Raw genomic sequence first — 25,071 nt, forward strand, 5'->3', positions numbered from 1 at the left:
CATTGGGGGCAAACTACCTGCCCTCCAGGACACCTACAGCACCCAATGTCACAGAAGAGACAAAAAGATCATCAAGGACAACAACCACCCGAGCTACTGCCTGTTCACCCCTCCAGAAGACGAGGTCAGTACAGTTGCATCAAAGCTGGGACCGAGAGACTTAGAAGCTGTTTTTATCTCAAGGCCATCAGACTGTTAAGTTAACATCACTAGGTGGGTTCCATCTGGTTACGTAACCCTGTACCTTGGAGGCTGCTGCCCCATATACATAGACTTGAAATCACTGGCAATTTTAATAAAGGAACACCCGTCACTTTAATAATGTTTACATATTTTGCTTCACTCATCTCATATGTATATACTGTATTCTATTATACTGTATTTTAGTCTGTCACTCTGACATTGCTCATCCTAATATCATCCTAATGATAACTGCCCCTAAACAAGGCAGTTAACCCACTGTTTCTAGGCCATCATTGAAAACAAGAATTTGTTCTTAACTGACTTGCCTAGTTAAATAAAGGTTAAAAAAAACATTTAAATGTGTATTAACTTAAATATAGCCTACACAATAGCTTTCAACATACCAGTATTTGTGTGAACTTGGTGGTCGCAATGCTGTGAAAAACAGTTGTACTACATTAGTGTAAAAAAAAAAAAAGATATTCCCAAAGTTTAGCGTGTTTTTTCAATGAGACTCTTATTTTGAAAAAAACAAATCCGCCATGTGATGCCAGCATAATATCCTGCTGTTCGAAGAACGGTAATGTTTACCGAGGCAGCAATCACAACAACTGGCCGCAGCAACTGGTGAAATTAACGATTTGTGAAGGCAGCTTGAGCAAACGTACGGTTGGATTCCTTGCTAAATAATAATTATTCATCATGAACGTGGGCTTTGCTCTCGTTCTCCTCTGGTCTCTCCCAATAACCAATGGTAAGTAGCTAGCTAATGCTAGCTCTATATTGTCGTGTCTTGCTTTCTAATATAGGTAACGTTAGCTAGCTATAGTAGCTAAATATTACATTTTGGTGATGGCATGTACTATTATGTAGTTGAAACCAAGACTGGTTTTAGCGCAGTTATTGACAATTTTAGCTAATCCTTTAACTAACTTTAACCTAATTCTCGTAACCTGCCACGAAAAGTCACTTCTGCTAGTCAAAACCGACAAACCTGCCCTGAGAGCAGTGTAAGTATCCACTAATGTGATACAGCATTAGCTAGGCCTTTTCATTAAAAAAAAAGAAATCAGTATACAGACAATGATAACGTATACTAGGGGGTACACCAAATTACAGATTATACAAAGACCTTAAAAGATGCACACATATTGATTGTTTTAACAGCTTTCTTATTAGAAGAATGTAGAATGGTCTTAATGTACTGCTCGAATTCCTTCTAGAAAGGAATTTTTTATTTATTAGTGAACTTACATTTATGAAAATGTTCCATTAGCACAATTAGATTTATGGAGGTAAAATTGTTTTTTATTTATTATGGTTAAGGAAACCGAGCAACACATTCTCACATAAAAAAAAACAAAAGTCATCAAGAGTATTAACAATTATAAAACTGTGAATATCTTTCCAAAATTGTTTTACATGTAGACAATGCTAAAATAAATGTGAAACGGTTTCTGGATGCTCAACACAAAAAGTACAATCAATGTTAATGTATTTTTTTTAGTTTCTTCAGGTAATGATTCGCAGGGTAATGCTTATGGATCATTCTGAAAGAGACCTCTTTGACCTTGTTAACAAGCAAGTATTTGTGTGGTAATACCCAGACTTTTTTCCAACAGATATTAGTGAACAATGTATTCCAGTAACTTGTAACATAAGGAATGGATACAATATCCCTTTGAAATAAAGCACGTATAGATCTGTTGTTCTGAGGGAGCAAGGAGAAACATATTTTCCCTATTGGAGAGTCAACTGGATTAAGATAGGGTAGGTCAGGAAGGTGAGGTCTGGCTACACCTATAAATAACATGAGAGTTCCAGATGGAATAGCATCAAAGACTATGGCAAACTCTAGGTGTTACAGGGATATTGTAATTCGATAAAAATTCCTCATCATTGAGTGATAATCCTTCTGCATTAAAAAGTTAACTCACCAGTAGGATATGATTATTGAACCAGTTCTTATAAAATAAATGCATGATTCAATACAAAACGTCCTTATTGTTCCAAATGAAATACCTATGCAGGGAAAAAATGTTTATATATTAACAACCACGCTAAGAATACTTAGCAGATCAAAAGCAGATCATTTTGCAGGAATCTTATCAATGTCGTAGTTACAAAGTAACATACAATTGAGGCCACCAAAACAGGAGAAGATATGAGGGATGAAATTCCAAATTGAAGTAGGATTCTTAAGATAAATTGGGCTAAACATTTTTTTAAGTATTTTTCAAAGTAGAAAAATCCCCCCCAAAAATTGAGACCACCATATTCACATGAGTTCATAACGACAGATTTCCTAATATAATGTGTACGATTTTTCCAGATGAAGTTGAAAAGCACCTGGTCAACAGCTTTACCTATTTTGTTGTCAAGATATAGGGACTGGGCTGCATAAGTATGTCTGGAGATACCTTCAGCTTTAGAAAGCAATACTCTACCTTTCAAGGATAAATCCCTCTGCAACCAATGGTTCAACTTCTTTTTGTTTTTTTCAATAATAGGTATAACATTTAATGAGCATCTTTCTTGTTGATCCGTAGATATGGTAATCCCAAGGTATATTACCTTTTCCTTGACTGAAATATTGCATATAGAGGGTATTACACAGTCTTTAACAGCAAACAATTCACACTTAAGGTTCAGGCAAAAACCAGATGCTTTGGAAAGTATATTTATCACAGCGACTGCTCTAGGAATCTGGTCAGCATCTTTCAAAAAGAGGGTTGTGTCATCTGCAAGCTGACTTATGATAATAAGAGATAGAGATCCCTTTTATATAATTAGATTTAACAGAACTTTTAAAAGAAGTTGGGTTGCAAGTAGGAAGAGGTAAGGTGAAATTGGGCAACCTTGCCTAACCTTGCCTAATTCCTCTTTTCAAATCAAATCTATTTGAAGTGCCATGCTTTAATTTAATAGTACTACAAAATAATTCCACAAAACCAAATTTCTCAAGGGAGAGAAATAGAAGCTCATGTTCCACTGTATCGAAGGCTTTAGAAGATCTTCTCAGACTTTTATATCTTCGAAGATTAAATCAGAATAGTCAATAAGGTCTAACATCAGTCGGATATTATTAGATATATGTCTATTCCTCATGAAGCCAGATTGGGTTTCTTCTACAATTGAGTCCAATATTGCCTTCATTCTTTTTGCAAATATAGAGGCTAATATTTTGTGGTCATTACAGACAGATTCAACGTCAATTATCGAGTAGAAGCAAGTCTTTCTTGGGCTCAGGGATTAATGTAATCAGACCTTGAGCCAAACTGGGAGGGAGAGCATCATTTACAATGCTTTCAGAAAAGACCAACAGAAAAGGGGCCAACTGTTGAGAAAAAGTTTTGTAAAACTCAGCAGATATACCATCAGTCCCAGGACGTGTATTCTTTTTTAAGGTGTTCAATAGTATAAATTCTCTTAAACTATAATAGGGTCGTCACGCTGTTCCCTCACAGCCTCCCCAATTGATTTCACATCCCCCAGTGAGTCAAAGAAAAGAGTTGAGGAATCCTCAGAATACATAGAACTATATAAAGTCCTGTGGAAGTTGCAACTAAAGTTAGAGATTAATTTGGGATCATCTGTGATGAGATCATTAATATTTAATTATTGAATTTTTATTATTTTTAGTGGTATTTTTCTAACCTGAAAAATATGAACTCTAGCCACTTCTTCCTAGATCTGACAAAGGCTCTCTCTGCTTTCAGTTTATACATATCATCCAACTTGTTTTGTAGCTCAAACAGAACAAATTTGTTCTCCTCTGAGAGACTTTCAACAGGCTTTTGTTCAATCTTTGTAATTACACCTTCTTCATCTCTCTTTGTCTTGGCAAGAATACTTCCATATTTTCTTAAATATTTTCCAACCTCATATTTAAAAAGCTCACCATTATTACTGTATGAATTGTCATTTATAGCTTTGTTCCAAAAGTGTGTGATTTAAATTGTTTATCTCCATCTTGACCAACTCATGTTTTAGTATAAAGCTATTAAGCTTCCAGTAGGATGCTCTGCCAAGGCCATTATCAGAGAGAAAAGTTATGTCAATATAAATAGCTCTATGCTCAGTAAGGGGAGTGGCCAGGATGTTAACAGAAATACCCTGTTTATCAAAACATTTAGACACCAGCCAAAAATCTATGAATGATTGTCTGGAGCATGCCTCATTATTCCATGTGAAAGACTTGTCATAAGGACTTTACTCTCCAAATATATATAATTTCAAACCTTTCCATAAACTGCCTCAAACTTGTATTCATAGAAGTGGACTGTCCCGGAGGCCATCTATCGTTTAAATTATTTGGAGAAATATTAAAATCCCTACCTACAATAAGTAAAGCATTCGGGAACTTGGTTAGCCAATGGAGAATACGCTTTTCTAAAGATTCCAGTAAGTGATCATTTTCAAGTTTGGAATTGAAACCATAAATGTTGGTAATAATAAGGATGATGTTGTTACAGTTGATGACAAGACAAAAAAAGTGACCAAAAGGGTCACAGTTGGAGTGCAAAATACTTCCATTGAAATGATTCTTTAGAGTGATAACTCCAGCAGAGAGTTCAGAGCTATGAGAGAGCCATACATCATTACCCCACTGAGATCTCCAGAAGTTGATGTCGGTAGCAACTGAATGAGACGCTTGAAAAAAAAAAATCTGTTTTAAGCTGTTCGGCAAATAAAATGTTTTGCCCTTGACGTTATTTCTTAACCCCCTAGCATTGAGTGACACAATAGACAACGACAAAGTGGAATATAGAACAAAGTACTATGAGCTAAACAACAATCGAAAAAGATTGAAAAGAAACCTGCATTGTATACCATATAGATATAAATGATTGAGTGTGAATAGCTGTTCTTGTCTATTGATGTTCTGTATTATGTTTTGTGTGGACCCCAATAAGAGTAGCTGCTGCTTTTGCAACAGTCAATGGGGATCCTAATAAATTGCCAATCTAGCTGGGCCCCAAGCTCTTTAGTGATGTTCCTGGTGGACCTCTTCTCCACCGCAGCACAGGACCACTGGCACCCAGGGGTCAGTTTGGCATGCTGTACTAACCATTCTTTCATTTTGGTAGAAAACAATTAAGGCATCTATCAGGCTATAGTTATATTCAAGAATAACTGCATATACTTGAAATAAACAATAGCCTTAAAAATAACATGGATTAGCATGTACCTTCTCTGCCTCCTGCGCAGTCTCCTCTAGGATAAACATTTTCAGGGAAGATGTCATCCTAGTTAAGACAACTGAACCCAAATGTATATCAGTTGTAATTAACAAGCTTCCTGTCTTGTATGCTTTGTCAAGACACAAACACACACAGCAAATACAGGGACATTTACTTTTCAGCTAACATTAACTTTGGGGGCGGCAGGTAGCCTAGTGGTTAGAGCGTTTGGGCCATCGAATCCCCAAGCTGACAAGGTAAATATCTGTCGTTCAGCCCCTGAACAAGGGAGTTAACCCACTGTTCACTGGTAAGCCGTCATTGTAAATAATAATTTGTTCTTAACATCTTGTGACTCCCCATCCCGGATCCGGGCGTGTAATCATCGCCTGACAACAATTAGCATAAAGCAACGGATATAAATATCCCTAGAAAATATTCATATTCATGAAAATCACAAATGAAATATATTTAGACACAGCTTAGCCTTTTGTTAATCACCCTGTCATCTCAGATTTTCAAAATATGCTTTACAGCCAAAGCTAGACAAGCATTTGTGTAAGTTTATCGATAGCCTAGCATAGCATTATGCCTTGCTAGCAGCTAGCGTTTACCTTTGATGAACTTCGGATGTTTTCACTCACGAGACTCCCAGGTAGATAGCCAGAGTTCATTTTTTCCCAAAAGAATATTTTTGTAGGCGAAATAGCTCCGTTTGTTCTTCACGTTTGGCTGAGAAATCGTCCGGAAATTGCAGTCACGAAAATGGTGAAAAATATTCCATAATATTGACAGAAACATGGCAAATGTTTTTTATAATCAATCCTCAATGTGTTTTTCTAATATCTATTCGATAATATATCAGTTGGGACAATTAGTTTTTCAGTAGGACCGATTGGAGTAATGGCTACCTCTGTATTTTACGCGTGAGTCACCCTGGGAGCCATCATGTGACTACTTACGCAATGTAGCCACCTACGGCTATTCTTCAACATAAATGCGTAAAACTACGTCACAATGCTGTAGACACCTTGGGGAATACGTAGAAAGCGTAAGCTCGTTGATAGAACATTCACAGCTCAGGGACTCATTGGAACGCAGCGCTTTCAAAATACGGGGCACTTCCGGATTGGATTTTTCTCAGGCTTTCGCCTGCAACGTCAGTTCTGTTATACTCACAGACAATATCTTTACAGTTTTGGAAACGTTAGTGTTTTCTATCCAAAGCTGTCAATTATATGCATATTCTAGCATCTTGTCCTGACAAAATATCCCATTTAAAACGGCAATGTTTTTTTTCTCCAAAAATGACAATACTGCCCCTAGAGTTGCAACTGACTTGCCTAATTAAATAAAAATAAAAAAGCTGTGTCAACTTCAGTCTAGTTAAATGAGGTGGAGCTAATGTTACAAAAACAAATGTCAACAAAATGTATTCCAGTACTTGACTATCTCAGGTGGAAGCTAGCTACAGTAACTACCTAATAACAGGGGTACACGGAGAAACTGTGTTGTAGTTGAGTTGCTTACTGATGTTATTTGCTGGAGGTGTTACACAATTAGCTAGTTACCTTGAACTAGAGTTGTTCAGTGTCTAACGCTAGACTAGTCAACAACAGTCATGACCGGTTAACGTTACCCCATTGCATTGACTCGCGTTGCCTCCTCAGTTCAGTCGTTTTTGAGATGTTGATGATGGTCGGTCGGTAACCACTATACCATAACCCTCAATGTCAAATGGAGGCGCAAGAAGAGGGCTTCAACATAGGCCTATGACTCCTTTCCGTTCGGAAACTCCCGGTTGACGCATCGAAAGTGCCCTTCATCGCGAAGTCTGCCTCCGCGAAGTGCGGATCTGCAGATCCTGCTAGCTCAAACTAAAGGATGTGGAGCCACTTCTTCAATAGTTGTGCGTCCTTGGGATTCCGATTTTTTTTTTTTACCAATTCATACAGCCTGGCGCTATACAGTTTGTGTTTGAATTACTACTTGTTGCCATTTTCATTGTCCACACTTGACTCCACTCTCTTCGATTCACTCTCTGTGCGAAAACTCAGTACCACAGACAATTTGCTGATTCCTGCCAGTGGCGCACTGGCGTCAGTCGTTACTATGGCAATTTAAAATGTTTCTGACCATGCCTCCAAATAAACCTTGTCGGCGATCAAAATACAAAATATAGATTGTGTTAAATACACATGTTTAGTATTAGTGGATTGAATACATCTCTTTGCTTAGCTTTACTTCCAAAAGTGTTTCCCTTTTTAAGCCCTGAAGTTTACGCTTATACAGTAATAGCCTAAAATAATGAAAGGAAAACCTCAATGTAGCCTAAATTGCACAATGATCCATTTCTTTGAAAGATATTATTTATCTTTATTCTACAATGTAATAACCCTGAACCCGTCCACCATGTGGTTATCCGCAGAGGCTGCGGGTTATGGGTCAACCCGCATATCACTAGTGTGTGTGCCTGCCACCATCAGGAGGTTGGGGTAATTGTGTTCATCTCGATCAAGGCCCTCCCAATCTAGAAAGAGGGCTAGACATTCTAAATCGCAACTGAGAAAGAGAGTGGAAAAAGAGCGAGACGTACAGATTTAGTCATAGGGAAATATTATGTAATGACCCTTTTAAAATCGCAGCCCCATGGGTGCACTGAAGTTTAGCAGGCCTACACACACACACACACAGCTGTTAAGGGAACCATTCTCTCCTCTACATTTTTATTTATTTATTCCAGCCCATATGACAGTTCCTGTTGTGGTATTGCAAGTTCTGAGTCACGCGGCAGGCTGAAACCTCGTCTAGGATTAGCTCTACAGGGTTTTTCCTATTCAAAATGTCTGTGTTCAATTGTTATAAAAGCACTGGCTAGCTAGTGAGGTCAATGTCATCGTGGCTAGCCTATTCTTTTTTTCACCACGGTTTTTGCTTCTTTGGTCTAGAGTTGTGTAAATTGCTGAGTTTACATTTTTTTTAAATCCATTTTACAATAAGGCTATAATGTAACAAAATATGTAAAAGTCAAGGGGTCTGGATACTTTGAAGGCACTGTATGTTCTCAATTTAAAATGATACCAGTAGATAATGTATATGCGGCTAACCCATAAAGCAGAAAGATTTCCTACATTATTTTTGTGACATGAAATTGTTTAGCGCAAATTAAACCCTTGTATTCTAGGTACAGTAATGTTAATCAAAATAAGTAGCTGGCAATTATTAGGCTAATAAAATATGTCAAAAAGGAAAATAGGTTTGGGGAGCGTTCTAATTCTACCTTTTTTATTTGTGTGAACATGATTTTACAATACAGAGACAACCAAGAAGGTCAATGTCATAGAGGATTGCAGACATTGTTGGTGATGGGTGAAAAGATGTTTGCAAGTCAAAGCCACTATTGCCTTTACCCAAAGTACCCATTCATGTGCATTAGCCCTGTGTGTTTTATAGGAAGTGAGCTATACTCATAAATGTCATGAAACAGCCATAATATATGAGAATCATAAGGGCAATAAACTGTTCCTTTTCTCTTAATGACCTCGACCCCGCTCCTCACTAATCCACAGCTCTCTACCCATATCAGTGCCTGCCAATGTGATAGTCTTCCCGGCACTCAGCACATTCCAAGCTCAATTTTTATTTTATCTTTATTTAACTAGGCAAGTCAGTTATGAACAAATTATTATTTTCAATGATGTCTTTGTCTCATCGCGCACCAGCGACTCCTGTGGCGGGCCGGGCGCAGTGCGCGCTAACCAAGGTTGCCAGGTGCACGGTGTTTCCTCCGACACATTGGTGCGGCTGGCTTCCAGGTTGGATGCGCGCTGTGTTAAGAAGCAGTGCAGCTAGGTTGGGTTGTGTATCGGAGGACGCATGACTTTCAACCTTCGTCTCTCCCGAGCCCGTACGGGAGTTGTAGCGATGAGACAAGATAGTAGCTACTACAACAATTGGACACCATGAAATTGGGTAGAAAAGGGGTTAAAATTAAAAATAAATAAAGATCTTTGTCGGAATGCACTCCCAGGACTCCCACTTCCACAAATGTTAGTTTTGTTCGATTACATCCATAATTATGTCTAAATACCTCCGTTTTGTTCACGCGTTTAGTTCACTGTTCCAAAGGCACAATGCGCGCTTGCAAAATCCAGACGAAAAGTCAAGTTCCATTACAGTTTGATTTTAAACATTTGACATGTTTCTACAATCTTTAGGGTATTTTTATAATAAATCTTCAATAATATTCCAACCGGACAATAGCGTATTCATTACAGAGGAAAAAGAAGGAATGGCGCGCCTGTGTGACTGCGCAGTAAACAACTGATTGGACACAGCCTAGTCCACATGTTGAAACAGCTCTTATTCGACCCCCTTCCACAATAGAAGCCCCAAACAACTTTCTAAAGGATGTTGACATCTGCTGGAAGCCTTGGGAAGTCCAATCTGGCCCCATAGACACAGCATATTGGATAGGCAATCACTTAAATGAAACTACAAACCTCATATTTCCTACTTCCTGGTTGGATTTGTCTCAGGTTTTCGCCTGCCATATGAGTTCTGTTGTACTCACAGACATTATTCAAACAGTTTTAGAAACTTCAGTGTTTTCCATCCAATACTACTAATAATATGCATATATCTGGAACAGAGTAGCAGGCAGTTGACTCTGTGCACCTTATTCAACCCAGCTACTCAATACTGCCCCCCTGTCACCAAGAAGTTAATAAACCTGTCTTCCTTTGTGTGTTTCAGTGCTTGCACAGCTGCCTGTACCTCAGAACCTGACTCTGCTCACCCTGAACACAGAGTACCTACTAACATGGGACTGGGACCGGGACCAGACGACCACAGGCAACACTGTTACCTTCACTGCAGAGTACATGGGGTAAATCACCACACACACAGTATCACACTCTTGGACACATCCTCCACCCCTCCCCATGTCACATTATAATATATCTCACATGCTACAGTACACCCAAACTGTGGCTGGTCTAATTCTTCTTGCACTACAATATGAGTTTCATGATCTGGTATTTGGCCAAGACTGTGTCTCATCAGTAGCAGATAGCCTAGTAGTTGAGCACATTGGGCCAGTAACCAAAAGGTTGCTGGTTCGAATCCCAGAGTCGACAAGGTGAAAAATCTGTCTGTGCCCTTGAGCTAGGCGGTTAACCCTAATTACTCTTATCCAGAGCGATGTCTGCTAAAGGACTAAAATGTAAATCAGTGACCCTCTCTCTCCCCAATAGGAAGTATAAGATGCAGAGGAAGAAGAAGAAGAACTGGAGCCGTGTGTGTGAGAGGACCATACATACCCACTGTAACTTCACAGGCTCTGATCTGCACTACCTGGGCATGTATGTGCTCAGGGTCCGAGCCAGTGCAGACGGACTGCACTCAGACTGGGTCCTTAAAGACTTCTGCCCCGATAAAGACGGTGAGAGAGGAAATGTGGAAGACTGACTTTGGCACCGATTTAAAAACACCAACTAAAGAGATGTAAATGTGAGAACATAACAAAATAATAAACACAGTTGCAAAGAGGCAGTCACATATCTAAGCACAACCACACACCAACATACATTATCAGTCAAAAGTTTGGACACCTACTCATTCTAGGGTTTCTTTTATTTTTACTATTTTCTACATTGTAGAATAATAGGGAAGACATCAAAACTATGAAAAAACATGGTATCATGTAGTAACCAAAAAAGTGTTAAGAAAATCAAAATATATTTGATATTCTTCAAAGTAGCCACCCTTTGCCTTGATGACAGCCTTGCACACTCTTGGCATTCACTCAACCAGCTTCACCTGGAATGTTTTTCCAACAATCTTGAAGGAGTTCCCACATACACTACCATTCAAAAGTTTGGGGTCACTTAGAAATATCCTTGTTTTTGAAAGAAAAGCGACATTTGTTGTCCATTAAAATAACATAAAATTTATCAGAAATACAGTGTAGACATTTAATTTTTTTAATGACTTTTGAAGCTGGAAACAGCTGATTTTTAATGGAATATCTACATAGGCATACAGAGGCCCATTATCGGCAACCATCACTCCTGTGTTCCAATGGCACGTTGTGTTAGCTAATCCAAGTTTATCATTTTAAAAGGCTAATTGATCATTAGAAAACCATTTTTCAATTGTTAGCATAGCTGAAAACTGTTCTGATTTAATGAAGCAATAAAACTGTCCTTTAGACTAGTTGAGTATCTGGAGCATCAGCATTTGTGGATTTGATTTACAGGCTCAAAGTGGCCAGAAACAAATAACTTTCTTCTGAAACTCGTCAGTCTATTCTTGTTCTGAGAAATGAAGGCTATTCCATGCGAGAAATTTTCAAGAAACTGTAGATCAATGTAGCAATGCTGTGCACTACTCCCTTCACAGAACAGTGCAAACTGACACTAACCAGAATAGAAAGAGGGGTGGGAGGCCACGGTGCACAACTGAGCAAGAGGACAAGTACATTAGTGTCTAGTTTGAGAAACAGACCCCTCACAAGTCCTTAACTGGCAGCTTCATTAAATAGTACGCGCAAAACACCAGTCTCAACGTCAACAGTGAAGAGGTGACTCCGGGATGCTGGCCTTGTAGGCAGAGTTGCAAAGAAAAAGCCTTCTCAGACTGGCCGATAAAAAGAAAAGATTAAGATGGGCAAAATAACACTGGACAGAGGAACTCTGCCTAGAAGGCCAACATCCCGGAGTTGCCTCTTCACTGTTGACATTGAGACTGGTATTGTGCAGGTACTATTTAATGAAGCTGCCTGTGAAACATATGTTTCTCAATTGTCTGTAATATGTTCTGGGATTCATCCAATGGCTTTGAGGAGTATACCACCTCCGTCATCAGCTTCATCAATAAGTGCATTGACGACGTCATCCCCACAGTGACCGTACATACATATCTCAACCAGAAGCCATGGACTGCAGGCAATATCCGCATCGAGCTAGGCTTGAGCTGCCGCTTACAAGGAGTGTGACACTAATCTGGACACTTATAAGAAATCCCGCTACACCCTCAGTCAAACCATTTAAACAGGCAAAGCGTCAATACAGGATTAAGATTGAATCCTACTACACCGGCTTTGACGCTCATCGGATGTGGCAGGGTTTGAAAACTATTAGAGTACAAAGGGAAATCCAGCCACGAGCTGCCCAGTGACGTGAGCCTACCAGATGAGCTAAATGCCTTTCATGCTCGCTACGAGGCAAGCAACACTGAAGCATGCTCTCGGTAGCCGATGTGCAAGACCTTTAAGCAGGTCAACATGCACAAAGCCACGGGCCGGACGGATTACCGGGACGTGTACTCAAATCATGTGCGGACCAACTTGCAAGTGTCTTCACTGATATTTTCAACCTCTCCCTGACGGAGTCTGTAATACCTACATGTTTCAAGCAGACCGCCATAGTCCCTGTGCCCAAGGAAGCGAAGGTAACCTGCCTAGAATGATTACCGCCCCGAAGCACTCATGTCAGTAGCCATGAAGTGCTTTGAAAGACTGGTAATGGCTCACATCAGCAGCATCATCCCGGATACACTAGACCAGGTATTCACAAACTGGGGTACGCGAAATGCCGTCGGGAGTACGCCAAATAAAACTGATTCACGTTTAAAAAAATAGTGTATAGATTTTTTTCATTATTCACATTTTCAAACAGTCCATTTATAGTTTCCAACGGGGCTATACATTTGGGTTAGTTTTTTTTTTCTTTTCGCCTGAGTAGGCTCATTTCACTGCCAAAAATAAAATTAAACCATCTAGTGTTCAGCGAAGTAACAACAATGTCAAATAAAGGGTAGCCTAGTCAAATAATTAACATCCAATCACATTAACCATTACTCTCTCGCGGAAATTCCACTAACGGTCCATATGTAGCCAAACTTAGCTGCTGTTCATGTTTATCTGTACTTGTGGTGCAAAAGCCATGACAGGGAGACGTAGTGGAGTGGTAACACCCATGCAAGCAGTTGGTCCCGACGCCACTTGGGTACACTGCAGCATCCACCGAGAGGTTCTTGCTGCCAAGGGAATGCCTGACAGCTTGAAAGACATTTTGGACACTACTGTGGAAAATGGTTAACTTTGTTACAGCAAGGTTCCTGAACTATTTTCTGCACTATGCAATGATATGGGCAGCGACCATGTAACGCTTTTACAACATACAGAAGTGCTCTGGTTATCAAGGGGCAAAGTATTGACACATTTTTTTTAAATTGAGAGACGAGCTTAAAGTTTTTTGCTGACCATAATTTCCACTTGGCTGACCGCTTGCATGAGTTTCTGACACGACTGGCTATCTGGGTGTTGTTTTTTCTCATCTGAATGATCTGAATCTAGGATTACTGTGACTCTCCGCAACTTTATTCAATGTGCGGGACAAAATTGAGCCTATGATTAAGAAGTTGGAGCTCTTCTCTGTTTGCATTAACAAGGACAACACACAGGTCTTTCCATCATTGTATGATTTTTTTTGTGGTCAAATGAACAAGCTTACGGACAATGTCAAATGTGATATAGTGAAGCACCTGAGTGAGTTTGTTGCGCAATTACGCAGGTACTTTCCCGAAACAGATGACTGTGTGGAAAATGATTTAAAACAATACAACTCAACATTGCAGAGTTATGTGCATCCTTTCAATCATACCCTTCTCATTAACCTGTGGTGAGTTATTCACAATTTTTAATTAACAAATAAGGTTCAAAATGATTGATTATTATATGTGCCCTAGTCCTATAAGAGCTCTTTGTCCCACGAGCCAGGTTGTGACAACTCTCACTCATTCTTATGTTTAATAAATGTATCGTATAGTGTGTGTGGGAGGCTTACATTAATGGCAATTAAACATTTGAGAGTGCGCTGACCCTGGTGCTAGAGGAGGTTGAATATTTGAAGGGGTACAGGACTATAAAAAGTTTGGAAACCGCTGCCCTAGACCAACTCCAATTCGCATACCGCCCCAACAGATCCACAGATGACGCAATGTCAATCGCACTCTACAATGCCCTTTCCCACCTGGACAAAAGGAACACCTATGTGAGAATGAACGCTGAGCTGTAGTCAACACCATAGTGCCCACAAAGCTCATCACTAAGCTAAGGATCCTGGAACTAAACACCTACCTCTGCAACTGGACTTCCTGACGGGCCGCCCCCAGGTGGTAAGGGTAGGCAACAACACATCTGCCACGCTGATCCTCAACACTGGGGCCTCTCAGGGGTGCGTGCTTAGTCCCCTCCTGTACTCCGATCACCCACGACTGCCAACACCACCATTACGTTTGCTGACGACACTAGTGGTAGGTCTGATTACCGATAACGATGAGGTCAGAGACCTGGCAGTGTGGTACCAGGATAACAACCTCTCCCTCAATGTGAGCAAGACAAAGGAGCTGATCGTCAACTACAAGAAAAAGCGGGCCGAACAGGCCCCTATTAACATTGTCAGGGCTGTAGTGGAGCGGGTCGAGAGTTTCAAGTTCCTTGGAGTCCACATCAGCAACATGTTGATCATGGTCCAAAAACACCAAGACAATCATGAAGAGCGCACGACAACAACTTTTCCCCCTTAGGAGACTGAAAAGATTTGGCATGGGTCCGCAGATCCTCAAAGTTCTACAGCTGCACCATCGAGAGCATCCTGACTGGTTGCATCACCACCTGGTATGGCAACTGTTCGGCATCTGACCGTAAGGCGCTGCAGAAGGTAGTACATATGGCCCAGTACGTCACTGGGGCCGAGCTTCCTGCCATCCAGGACCTATATACTATATGTCAGAGGAAAGACCCAAAATTGTCAGACTCCAGTCACCCAAGTCATAAACAGTTCTCTCTGCTACAACACGGCAAGAGGTACTGGAGCCTGGACTAATTAACAGCTTCTACCTCCAAGCCATAAGACTGCTGAACAATTAATCAAATGGCCACCCGGACTATTTACACCCCCCACCACCATTTTGTTTTTTACACTATTGCTACTCGCTGTTTAATCTATGCATAGTCACTTTACCTCTACCTACATGTACAAATTACCTCTACTAATCTGTATCCCCGCTCATTGACTCTGTACTGGTACCCTCTGTGTATAGCCTCGTTATTTTATTGTTACTTTTTTATAATTTTTTACTTTAGTTTATTTGGTAAATATTTTCTTAACCAACAATGCAGTTCAAGAAAGAGTTAAGGGCTTGTAAGTAAGCGTTTCACAGTAAGGTTGTATTCGGCGCATGTGACAAAGTTTGATTTGAATGAGTAGGTGTGTCCAAACTTTTGACTGGTACTGTACGTAGACACCCTAACACACAACTAGCACAGGAAGATCGCTATCGATCACCAATAATCGTTCTCTGGAGTTGGCTCGGCTGGATTCTGACTTGATGATTACTGAAAGTTTATTTATGCTTATTTTTCTGTTCTTCCCCGTCTAGCTGCTTTGGGCCCACCATCCAGGGTTGAGCTGGCTCCTGTGGGGAACCTGCTGGACGTGACCATCTCTGACCCCCTGACCAGCACCCAGGGCTCCATGAAGGAACACGTCCTCTCCCTGTACTACCACATCCGGTACTGGAGCCTGTCTGATGACCCTCGGGTACTGTCTTTTCTTACGAGCACTGACTTTTCTGATAGCTACTTTATTGGTGGAAAATGTACTGTTGTTGATATGTGGTGGCTCACCTAGCTACCTTTAAAATGGATGCACTAAGTAACTCCTAAATGACAAATGTGAATGTTACTTTTTTTGGTTTCTAGCTGGAACTAGGACAGATTCATTATTTTTTGGAACAACTAGAAGTCCTCAGAGAGAAGTTTTTAAAATACCTTTGTTTCTCCAGCTCACATTTCCCTTTTCTATGTTTTCTTAAGGCACCTGGGCCTCCCCTCAGTAACCCTGTGACTGCTATAAAACCCCACACACCAGAAGCCACAACATGTAACACTAAACCGCAACCTTAAAAAGAACACACCTGTGTTCCTACTCTGGTTTTCTATGCAGGGTTTCTATGTAGGTTTTCTATGTAACGCAACACAATAATAGACCTTTCAGACTTATGGAATGTGGCGCCTTGAAAGCGCTACGGCATGTGTGTTTGTCTGAAAGGGTACACTACGGCTTTTTAAATGCCGCAACGAAACCTTTTCTGGAGGTAGTTTCGAAGCGCCATTGAAAACAGGAATTTAACTTGTTTGTTAAGGAATGACGGGACTAACATCAATTTCTAGGCAACCAGAACTGTCAATCAAATGACCATCAGCATCATCTGGGTATGTGTGCAACAAAAGTTCAACGTTCACCTTCCGCTACCATTTCCGTCAAGCCGTCTACACATAGTTTGACGGGTACGTTCGATAAATCCAACGGATGCACCACACAGAACGTACTGCAACTGCCTCTGCAACGCAATGCTGTGAGGCAAACGCAGTGTTCCATTGGAAATGTACTTCTGGTGTACAAAAATGCAATGATGCTGTCGGTGTGGTCGAGGCATAAGAAAAGTTCTTTGAAGTTCATAAAATATGACTTACCAATACATTTTGAAGGGGGAAAAAAACTAAATTTCTACCCTACCATAAAAACAACAGCACATCAATGAGCAACATTTGTTTTCAGGGAAACAATACCAAACATTCTATGCTGGAGCAGAATTCTGTCTGAAAAGGTACATCAGGTTATCAATTGTTGCTATCAACCTGTTACTGTAGTGGCATCCTATGTAAGGGACTGTGCACTTGAGGTGTGTGGCCACTTGGAAACACCAGTTAGACCTCTCACTCAAACCCTTGTAATTTGTTTGTCTTATGTTGCACCTACCTCACATTTTCCAGGAATATTGGCCCAACGTGGTCCGGGTTAGTGAAGGGTTTGGCCAGGGGGGCTTTACTTTGCTCCTTGATGCTATAGCGACTCCTTGTGGCGGGCTGGGCACTTGCAGGCAGTCGTCAGTTGAATGGTGTGTTCTTTGACACATTGGTGCAGTGGGTGTTTAGAAGCGCGGTTTGGCGGGTCATGTTTCGGGAAGATGCATGACTCAACCTTCGCCTCTCCCGAGCCCGTTGGGAAGTTGCAGCGATGAAACAAGATCGTAATTGGATGAGTTGTGTACTCATGGTTATGCATATACTTTTCATATTTCTTCTGTAAGATTTCAATTTAGCCCTATCCATATAGGACAATCCCCACGAGTGCGAAGGGTTGAATATTTTAAAAAGTGTATTTATTCTAAAAAGTAAAGCCAACACGTCTCAGGGTTTTTATTCTGTTCGATATCGAACAGGGCATTCAAATGCGCATCAGATTGAATGCAAAGCTCTTATTACGTATTCTCTAACTCCCCCAGGGCTTCAACATCAATTGTATCTGCTCTTCTGCAGCCATTCCACTTACTTGATTTAATCTAGTACTAGCATAGATGGTTCATGTGAAGAAGGGCTTGGTGATTAGTTCACCAGTGGAATCAACTGTGCTAGTACTGCATTACATCAAGTAAGTGGAATGGCTGGAGGTACTCCAGAGAGGTTTGGGAAACACAGCCCTATCTTATTTCACTCTGCAAAAACCTATTTTAACATGTTTTTATTGTTTGAACAGGGTCTAAAGCCTAATGTGGTGAACTCTAACAACAACCTGGTGACGCTGCCTGAGCTGGAGGCCTGGACGTGGTACTGCGTCATGGTTCAGTCTCGCTACGACTACTACAACAAGACAAGCGGCTACACGGCACCCCAGTGCATGCAGACAGAAGGTAAAGACTTTGAGATTGGTTTTGAAATAGCATGACGTGTTTGTGTGTGTAACCTACCTGTATCCGTGTGAGTAAGTATACTGTGTGTATTTTTTTTGTATATATATATATATATATATATATATATATATATATATATACACACACTTTTTTACAGGAGTATTTACACATTAATGAGGGCACTGTAATCTGAAGGACACTTGTGTGATTGTCTTCATCCACAGGTGACACACAGTGGAGGCAGATCTTCCTGTACTTCCTGGTAGTATGTTTCCTGCTGGTGCTGCTGCCCTACACCTTCTTTAGGTTCTACAGAGTCTTCAAACACACCTTCTACCCCACCATCCAGCTGCCTGCATACATCCAGGAGGTAGGCTCTACATGGGCTAACAAGCACACACATCCTATCAAATTTTATTTGTCACATGCGCCGAAGACTACCGGTGTCGACCTTACAGTGAAATGCTTACTTAAAAGCCCTTAACCAAAAATGCAGTTAAGAAAATAGAGTAAAACAAAATTGACAAAATAAACAAAAGTTTAAAAAGTAACACAATAACGAAGCTATATACAGGGGGTACCGAGTCAATGTGCGGGGATACAGGTTAGTCAAGGTAAATTGTACATGTAGGTAGGGGTAAAGTGACTGTATGTATATGACTATGTATGTATAATAAACCGAGAGTAGCAGCAGGCCTCACAGTGGCTAGCATGTAAACAACAGTAATATCTAGGTATCTGTGGGTGGGGGTGTGTCTCGGGGGTGTTGGGATAAATTGAGTAATCGTATGCTGCTCCCTCTTCTCTCCCCCCCCCCCACCACCACCACCACCAGTACCTCTGTGACTCCTCCCTCGGCTCTGAAATGCCCATTCTCCTCACTCCTGAGTCAGAGCTGTGCTGTGATAATCTGAGCGTGTACGCCGAGGTGGTGCTGCTGGAGATCCACATAGCTCCTCCCTTCACAGCTCCCCCCTCAGGGCTGCAGCATGACAGCAGCAGGCATAGCCGCCAGGGCAGTGAAGGCAGCGGAGACTCTGGGGTCTACTCCACAGAGGGAGGCTCCGGCCAGCAGGGTTCTAGTGGTGGGGGTGAGCCAATCAGGAGAGACAAGGAAGTGGAGAAGGTCAAGCTGGAGGAGATGGGTGAAGAGCCTGGAGATGAAGGAGTTCCGGATGAGGGAGTTGTGGATGTGTGCGTCTGAGGAGAGATGGAGAGAGCGAGAAGAGCGCTGGGTGGAAAGACTGTAGGTGATGGTTGAAGAATTGTAATAGGGAAAGGAGGAGGGTCATACAGAATGTTCTCTGAAGTCTGTCTTTCTACCCCTCAAAGGACACTTTGAAGTTGATGACATCTTGCTTAAGACATCACACAGATTAAAAGACACCTCAAAAGTGTAACGGTAAACGTATCCATACCAACTCGTTCGGTATGGGGGACCTCTGTTCAGTCTGCACTGTGAACCCAGATTACTGTACCAGTCAAACGTTTGGCCACCCACTCATTCCAGGGTTTCTTTATTCTTACTATTTTCTAAGTTGTATAATAATACTGAAGACATCCAAACTATGAAATAACATACATGGGATCATTAGTATCCAAAAATGTGTTAAACAAATCGAAATATATATTTTAGATTATTCAAAGTAGCCACTCTTTGCCTTGATGACAGCTTTGCACACTCTTGGCATCCCTCTCAACCAGATTCATGAGGTAGTCACCTGGAATGCATTTCAATTAACAGGTGTGTCTTGTTAAAAGTGAATTTGTGGAATTCCTTTCCTTCTTAATATGTTTGAGCCAATCAGTTGTGTTGTGACAAGGTAAGGGTGGTATACAGAAGATAGCCCTATTTGGTAAAAGACCAAGTACATATTATGGCAAGAACAGCTCAAATAAGCAAAGACAAACGACAGTCCATCATTACTTTAAGACATGAAGGTCAGTCAATCTGGAATATGGAAAGAACTTTGAAAGTTTCTTCAAGTGAAGTCGCAAAAACCATCAAGCGCTATGATGAAACCGGCTCTCATGAGGACCGCCACAGGAAAGGAAGACCCAGAGTTATCCTCTGCAGCAGAGGATAAGTTCATTAGAGTTAGCAGCCTCAGAAATTGCTACCCAAATAAATGCTTCAGAGTTCACGTGGTTGAATGGCTGCAAAGAAACCACTACTAAAGGACACCATTAAGAAAACGACTTGCTTGGGCCAAGAAACACGAGCATTGCACATTAAACCGGTGGAAATCTGTCCTTTGGTCTGATGAGTCCAAATTTGAGATTAGGTCAATGGATGATCGCATGTGTAGTTCCCACCGTAAAGCATGGAGGTGTGATGGTGTGGGGGTGCTTTGCTGGTGACACTGATTTATTTAGAATTCAAGGCACACTTAACCAGAATGTCTACCACAGAATTCTGCAGTGATACGCCATCCCATCGGTTTGCACTTAATGGGACTATCATTCATTTTTTAACATGACAATGACCCAGAACACACCTCCAGGCTATGTAAGGGCTATTTTACCAAGGAGAGTGATGGAATCACCCGACCTAAACCCAATTGAGATGGTTTGAGATTAGTTGGACCGCAGAGTGAAGGAAAAGCAGCCAACAAGTGCTCAGCATATGTGAGAACTCCTGCAAGACTGTTGGAAAAGCATTTCTCATGAAGGTAGTTGAGAGAATGCCAAGAAGTCATCAAGGCAAAGGGTGGCTACTTAAATCAAAATATTTTATATTCTTATAACACTTGTTTGGTTACTACTTGATTTCATATCTGTTATTTCATAGTTTCTATTCTACAATGTAGAAAATAGTAAAAATCAAGAAACCCTGGAATGAGTAGGCGTCCAAACTTTTGACTGGTACTGTACATGGATATTTCACTAGGCCTATAGGCTGCATTGTATGCCTCTTGGGTAAATCTGAGCAACAACAAAAACATTTCAGGCTATCCCGTTAAAACAACTAGAGACTACAGAATGTCCATGTTGTAATTACAATTTGATTCTTAATTGATGGATTTCTAACTCTCCTTTTTGTGAGGCGCAGCCAGGAAATAGTTCTGTCCAATGGCGAGTGGTGGGGTCGATTAACCAGGAGGAGTCTCCATCACCAGTTTGGGAACATTTTGGCTTCCCAGTAAGATTGTGGGGATGGACACAGTATGTTGCCAGTGCTGGAAGAGAATAGCCTATGCAGCTGCCAACATCTCAACATGTTGACACAGTTACGCCGACATCACGCCAGTATTCCTACCACCAGAACAAGACGGCAACTCAAAAAAACAGCGCAACGTCGTCTCCCCGCTGCATTCAAGCAGCCCTTCTCAGCTGATTCTGACCGGGCCAAAATAAACAAATGACGAGCGATAGGTATGTTTATTGCCATGGAAATATTCTCGGTGGTTGAGAAGAATAAGGCGTTTCAGCACTTCTTGAAAGTGCTCGAGCCACGTTACGAACTTCACCCACTCGCACCCATTTCAGCAGATGGGTAGTACCCACTCTATATAAGCAAGCTGAAACAGAAGTTGTCAATAAATAGACCAATGTGTGTTGTGCTTACTACAGATGGATGGACCTCCCAGGGCTACGGAGAGCTACTTAAGTGACAGCCCTTCACATTTCCCTCAACTGGGAAATGAAAAGTACTGCGCTACAGACACGCCCCCTTTATGAGAGTCACACAAGTGCACATATTTCTCTTTGTAAGAACCTTATAGCATAGGCTTCTACAATGTCTGAGCCATGTTTACATGTTGATTTCAAACACATATTGCACTTTATTTTAGTGTTGAGTAATGTGTTTTCATTTAAGAAAATATAAAGTGTGGGTATTCCTGATACCCACACTTTATATTTTCTTAAATAAACTAAAATTACCTAGAGTAACTTGACATTTTCCCACTGTACCAAATCCGAACCATAGCGCGACCATAAAACCAGGTTCTGTAAACTTTTACACCCCTCCTCAAGGTACCATCCAGAGCCGCCTTGTGACAGGATGGCATGTTATTAATGCGATTCCTGTTTGTCTTTATTCACTGCGTCAGTTGTGAATTTGTGCCTGGGTTGTTCTGGGAATCCCATGTTTCTGTGTTTTAAGGGCATAGAAAAAATGTGGGAGAGGAAGGAGCATCTATCAGATTAAGAATATCAACAAGACCCCAGCCCACCTTTCTTTTCTATGGCCATGCTGGAAGAGTGTAGTGGCATGGTGTCGTGAGATGGGCGTGCTCCAAACTACATGTCAGAGAGTGCTGGTCACTGCCAATGGCATGCCTTTTTCCAGCAAATTCTGTGACCGTTGGTCCATTGGCATGTATGCAGACTGACTGCTGCAAAATGTTGTGTGTTCCCCTATACTGTAACTAAAGCGGTAATCCCCATTCAAAATAAATGAAGGAATTCATGGGGAAACAGGGCAGCTCGTAGTTTAAATGGTTAAATTTGAACATTTTCAATCACAGGTATGGTGCAGATAATCAACCTCAAGTTTGTCGTCAAGACATCTTCAAAACGAAGCCCATCGTGCATGTTGGTTTGTATGTAAATGTTAAATGCATTAGTTTGTCCTTTTTATGATTCTTATAGAATCTGAAATCAAGAATAGTGTCATGTTCTCTGAGACCTTCTCATTATTTGACTTCCTCTTTGTCATGAAAGGTGCTTTGCGCCAACTGTTGCTGATTGGACCCTGAGTCTTAAAGAAGAACGGAATCTCATGTGTGATTTATTTGAAGGTCTGTTTGATGCATTTGTCCTCTGAGCTGAAAACTCCCCTGTCGAACAAATACCTCCTAGAGGTTTTTCATTGTAAATACAACTTTGTCAAAGTTTTTTAAAAGTGGAAATTATCAGCGTCACTTAAGTTCATAAGTGACAAAATATATTCAACAAATAACCATGTATATCAGCTAAAGCCTCAAAACCAAAGCCAATACAAATGTGAATTTCCTATGCTTTTGTATTATAACCAGCTACAAACAGCTCTTTGTATTACATGCCTGTACAGTTGAAGTCAAGTTGATGTACGCCTTAGCCAAATACATTTAAACTCAATTGAGATGTACAAACTATGGCCACGCTGTCAATGAAGCATGCCAATGTTGAATGTTTTATCATTTTAAGCTTGGAAAAGACACCCTTAATCCCAGACTTGGGACCACACAGCCACTCCACTGAATAGCAGGCTAGTGATTGCTTTGCAATCCTTGCAGTTAGGATTTGCCAGTAGATTGTCAACTTGATTCATAATGATGACTGCTCGCTAACATTTTGAAAGTATGATGTTGACATGATCTGTCCAATCATAGCTACTTTAGATAAAATTACATCAGATCACATATCTGTGGCCAATGACCTCAAACCTTCTTGGATGGGCACTTCAAATGTAACTCTATGGCAGCACCCAAGGGGCTTGAATTTGAGAGCTTTACCCTACCCTGACTACACCGCTTGCGTCGCGTGCTTTGCAAAAATACATTTAGAAATCTATGTTAATTTATTGCACCCTGTTACGAATCCCTTTTGGCCCAACAGTCTAGTGGGAGGGGGGTAATGAGACCCGTAACATAACTCACGCAATTTATTATAGTGACAAAGTAAAAGTGAGAACGAAATAACCACAACTACTGAAATCTACCGTCAAACTCAGGGTTTATTGGAAAACACACGATAATGGGGGGGAGCAGGGAAAGGGGCTGAGCTGGACCCAAGGAAATAAATAATAAGTATTCAAAAACACCCCTAAGCTAGACTAGCCTATTTCAACAACCGCTAACTAAGCAAAAATAGTGGGTGGTCCGCCCAGTTCTAACTAGGGTATTTAACAAAGTTTACCTACGGGTAGTGTATGCCCATGGGCGACTTGTCTTGGTTCCCCCTTTTCCCACCAGCAAACAAACACCATAACCAAAATCAATACTCACAGGTGAGGACAAAGTGATATGGAGGTGCTCAAACAAAAGAGAGGTCAATACATAAAAAGAGTGAAACAGAGATATCTACAGACATGGCATTTACAGAGAGATTGAGCTCTACAGCAAACAACTGACAGGGTTTTTAAACAAAGTGAAAGGGCTGGTGATTGGGTAGGAAACAGTAGGTGTGTCTTCTGATTGATGATTGGTGACTGATTGGGGATTTTCACCTGTGAGTGAAGAAGGAGAGAAAAGAAACACACACAGGATACTTGTATCCGTAACACACCCACACTGCTCGTGCGAGTCAGCGAGCGTCTGCGTTGCCAAGGGCTAAAATAGAAGTCCTTTCTATTATTTATTTTTTTACCCAATTTTGTGAAATCCAATTGGTAGTTAGTCTTGTCTCATCGCTGAAACTCCCGTACAGACTCAGGAGAGACGAAGGTCGAGAGCTGTGCATCCTCTTGGAAGGAGGAGAGGTCACTAGAAATGATTCGGTTGACCGTTAAATGTGTGGATTAATTGTCGGAGTTGGGGACCTTGTGCATTTCGGGTAAAATAACAACTCAATGTTTATATCCCAGGACAAATTTCCAAGCAACAGCAAGCTAGCTAAATAGGACAAATGAGCTAGCAAGCTAACTAGCTAAATTGCCATACATGTTTAATGCTTTTCGACCTGTCCCCAAATTAATGTCATTGGTTCAGAGTTTGTTTTGATATTTTAACCTGCGTGTCATGATCACGTTTGGTGTAGTGTTGTACATTTCATGTATTGTTTAGAGTTGTCGTGCCTTCGCTGGCATGTATCTAAAATAACATGTTTGCCTCACCAAGATTGACATGCAAAAATTGCCACTGAAAGTAGTCCTGGTGAATAGTATGCACAAAACAATGGTTGTCTTCATTTATATCTTTGGTCATGCTGTACAATACTGAACATGCTGTATTGCATCCAAATTGAGTTTCATTAATATTAAAGTATTTAACTCACCTCATACGTCTTGCCAAAGTGTTTG

At 40.9% G+C, this 25,071-nt stretch overlaps 1 protein-coding gene across 2 annotated transcripts; it reads left to right on the forward strand.

Annotated features, from left to right (window-relative positions):
- The first annotated feature begins 729 nt into the window (after positions 1 to 729).
- LOC135547254 (interferon alpha/beta receptor 1a-like) lies at positions 730 to 25,050 on the forward strand. Of its 2 annotated transcripts, XM_064976056.1 has the most exons (8): positions 730 to 937; positions 10,122 to 10,254; positions 10,622 to 10,809; positions 15,813 to 15,973; positions 17,972 to 18,125; positions 18,350 to 18,495; positions 18,961 to 19,371; positions 19,458 to 25,050. In XM_064976056.1, exons 1-7 carry the CDS (start codon positions 886 to 888, stop codon positions 19,327 to 19,329), a joined length of 1,203 nt encoding a protein of 400 aa, XP_064832128.1. In that variant the 5' UTR covers positions 730 to 885; the 3' UTR covers positions 19,330 to 19,371; positions 19,458 to 25,050. The 2 variants fall into 2 exon arrangements, with proteins under 2 accessions (XP_064832128.1, XP_064832127.1); XM_064976055.1 differs by having other exon boundaries at positions 18,961 to 25,050.
- The last annotated feature ends 21 nt before the right edge of the window (positions 25,051 to 25,071 follow it).

This window comes from Oncorhynchus masou, chromosome 10, assembly GCF_036934945.1.
Source record: "Oncorhynchus masou masou isolate Uvic2021 chromosome 10, UVic_Omas_1.1, whole genome shotgun sequence".
NCBI lineage: Eukaryota > Metazoa > Chordata > Actinopteri > Salmoniformes > Salmonidae > Oncorhynchus > Oncorhynchus masou.

What these genes read in the sequence shown, in the direction of transcription:
- LOC135547254 (XM_064976055.1), top strand. Translation starts at nt 886, where the DNA reads ATGAACGTGGGCTTTGCTCTCGTTCTCCTCTGGTCTCTCCCAATAACC. An exon ending in GCCTGTCTGATGACCCTCGG is followed by an intron (nt 15,974 to 17,971) that starts GTACTGTCTTTT and finishes TTGTTTGAACAG; the next exon opens with GGTCTAAAGCCTAATGTGGT. An exon ending in TGCCTGCATACATCCAGGAG is followed by an intron (nt 18,496 to 18,960) that starts GTAGGCTCTACA and finishes CACCACCACCAG; the next exon opens with TACCTCTGTGACTCCTCCCT.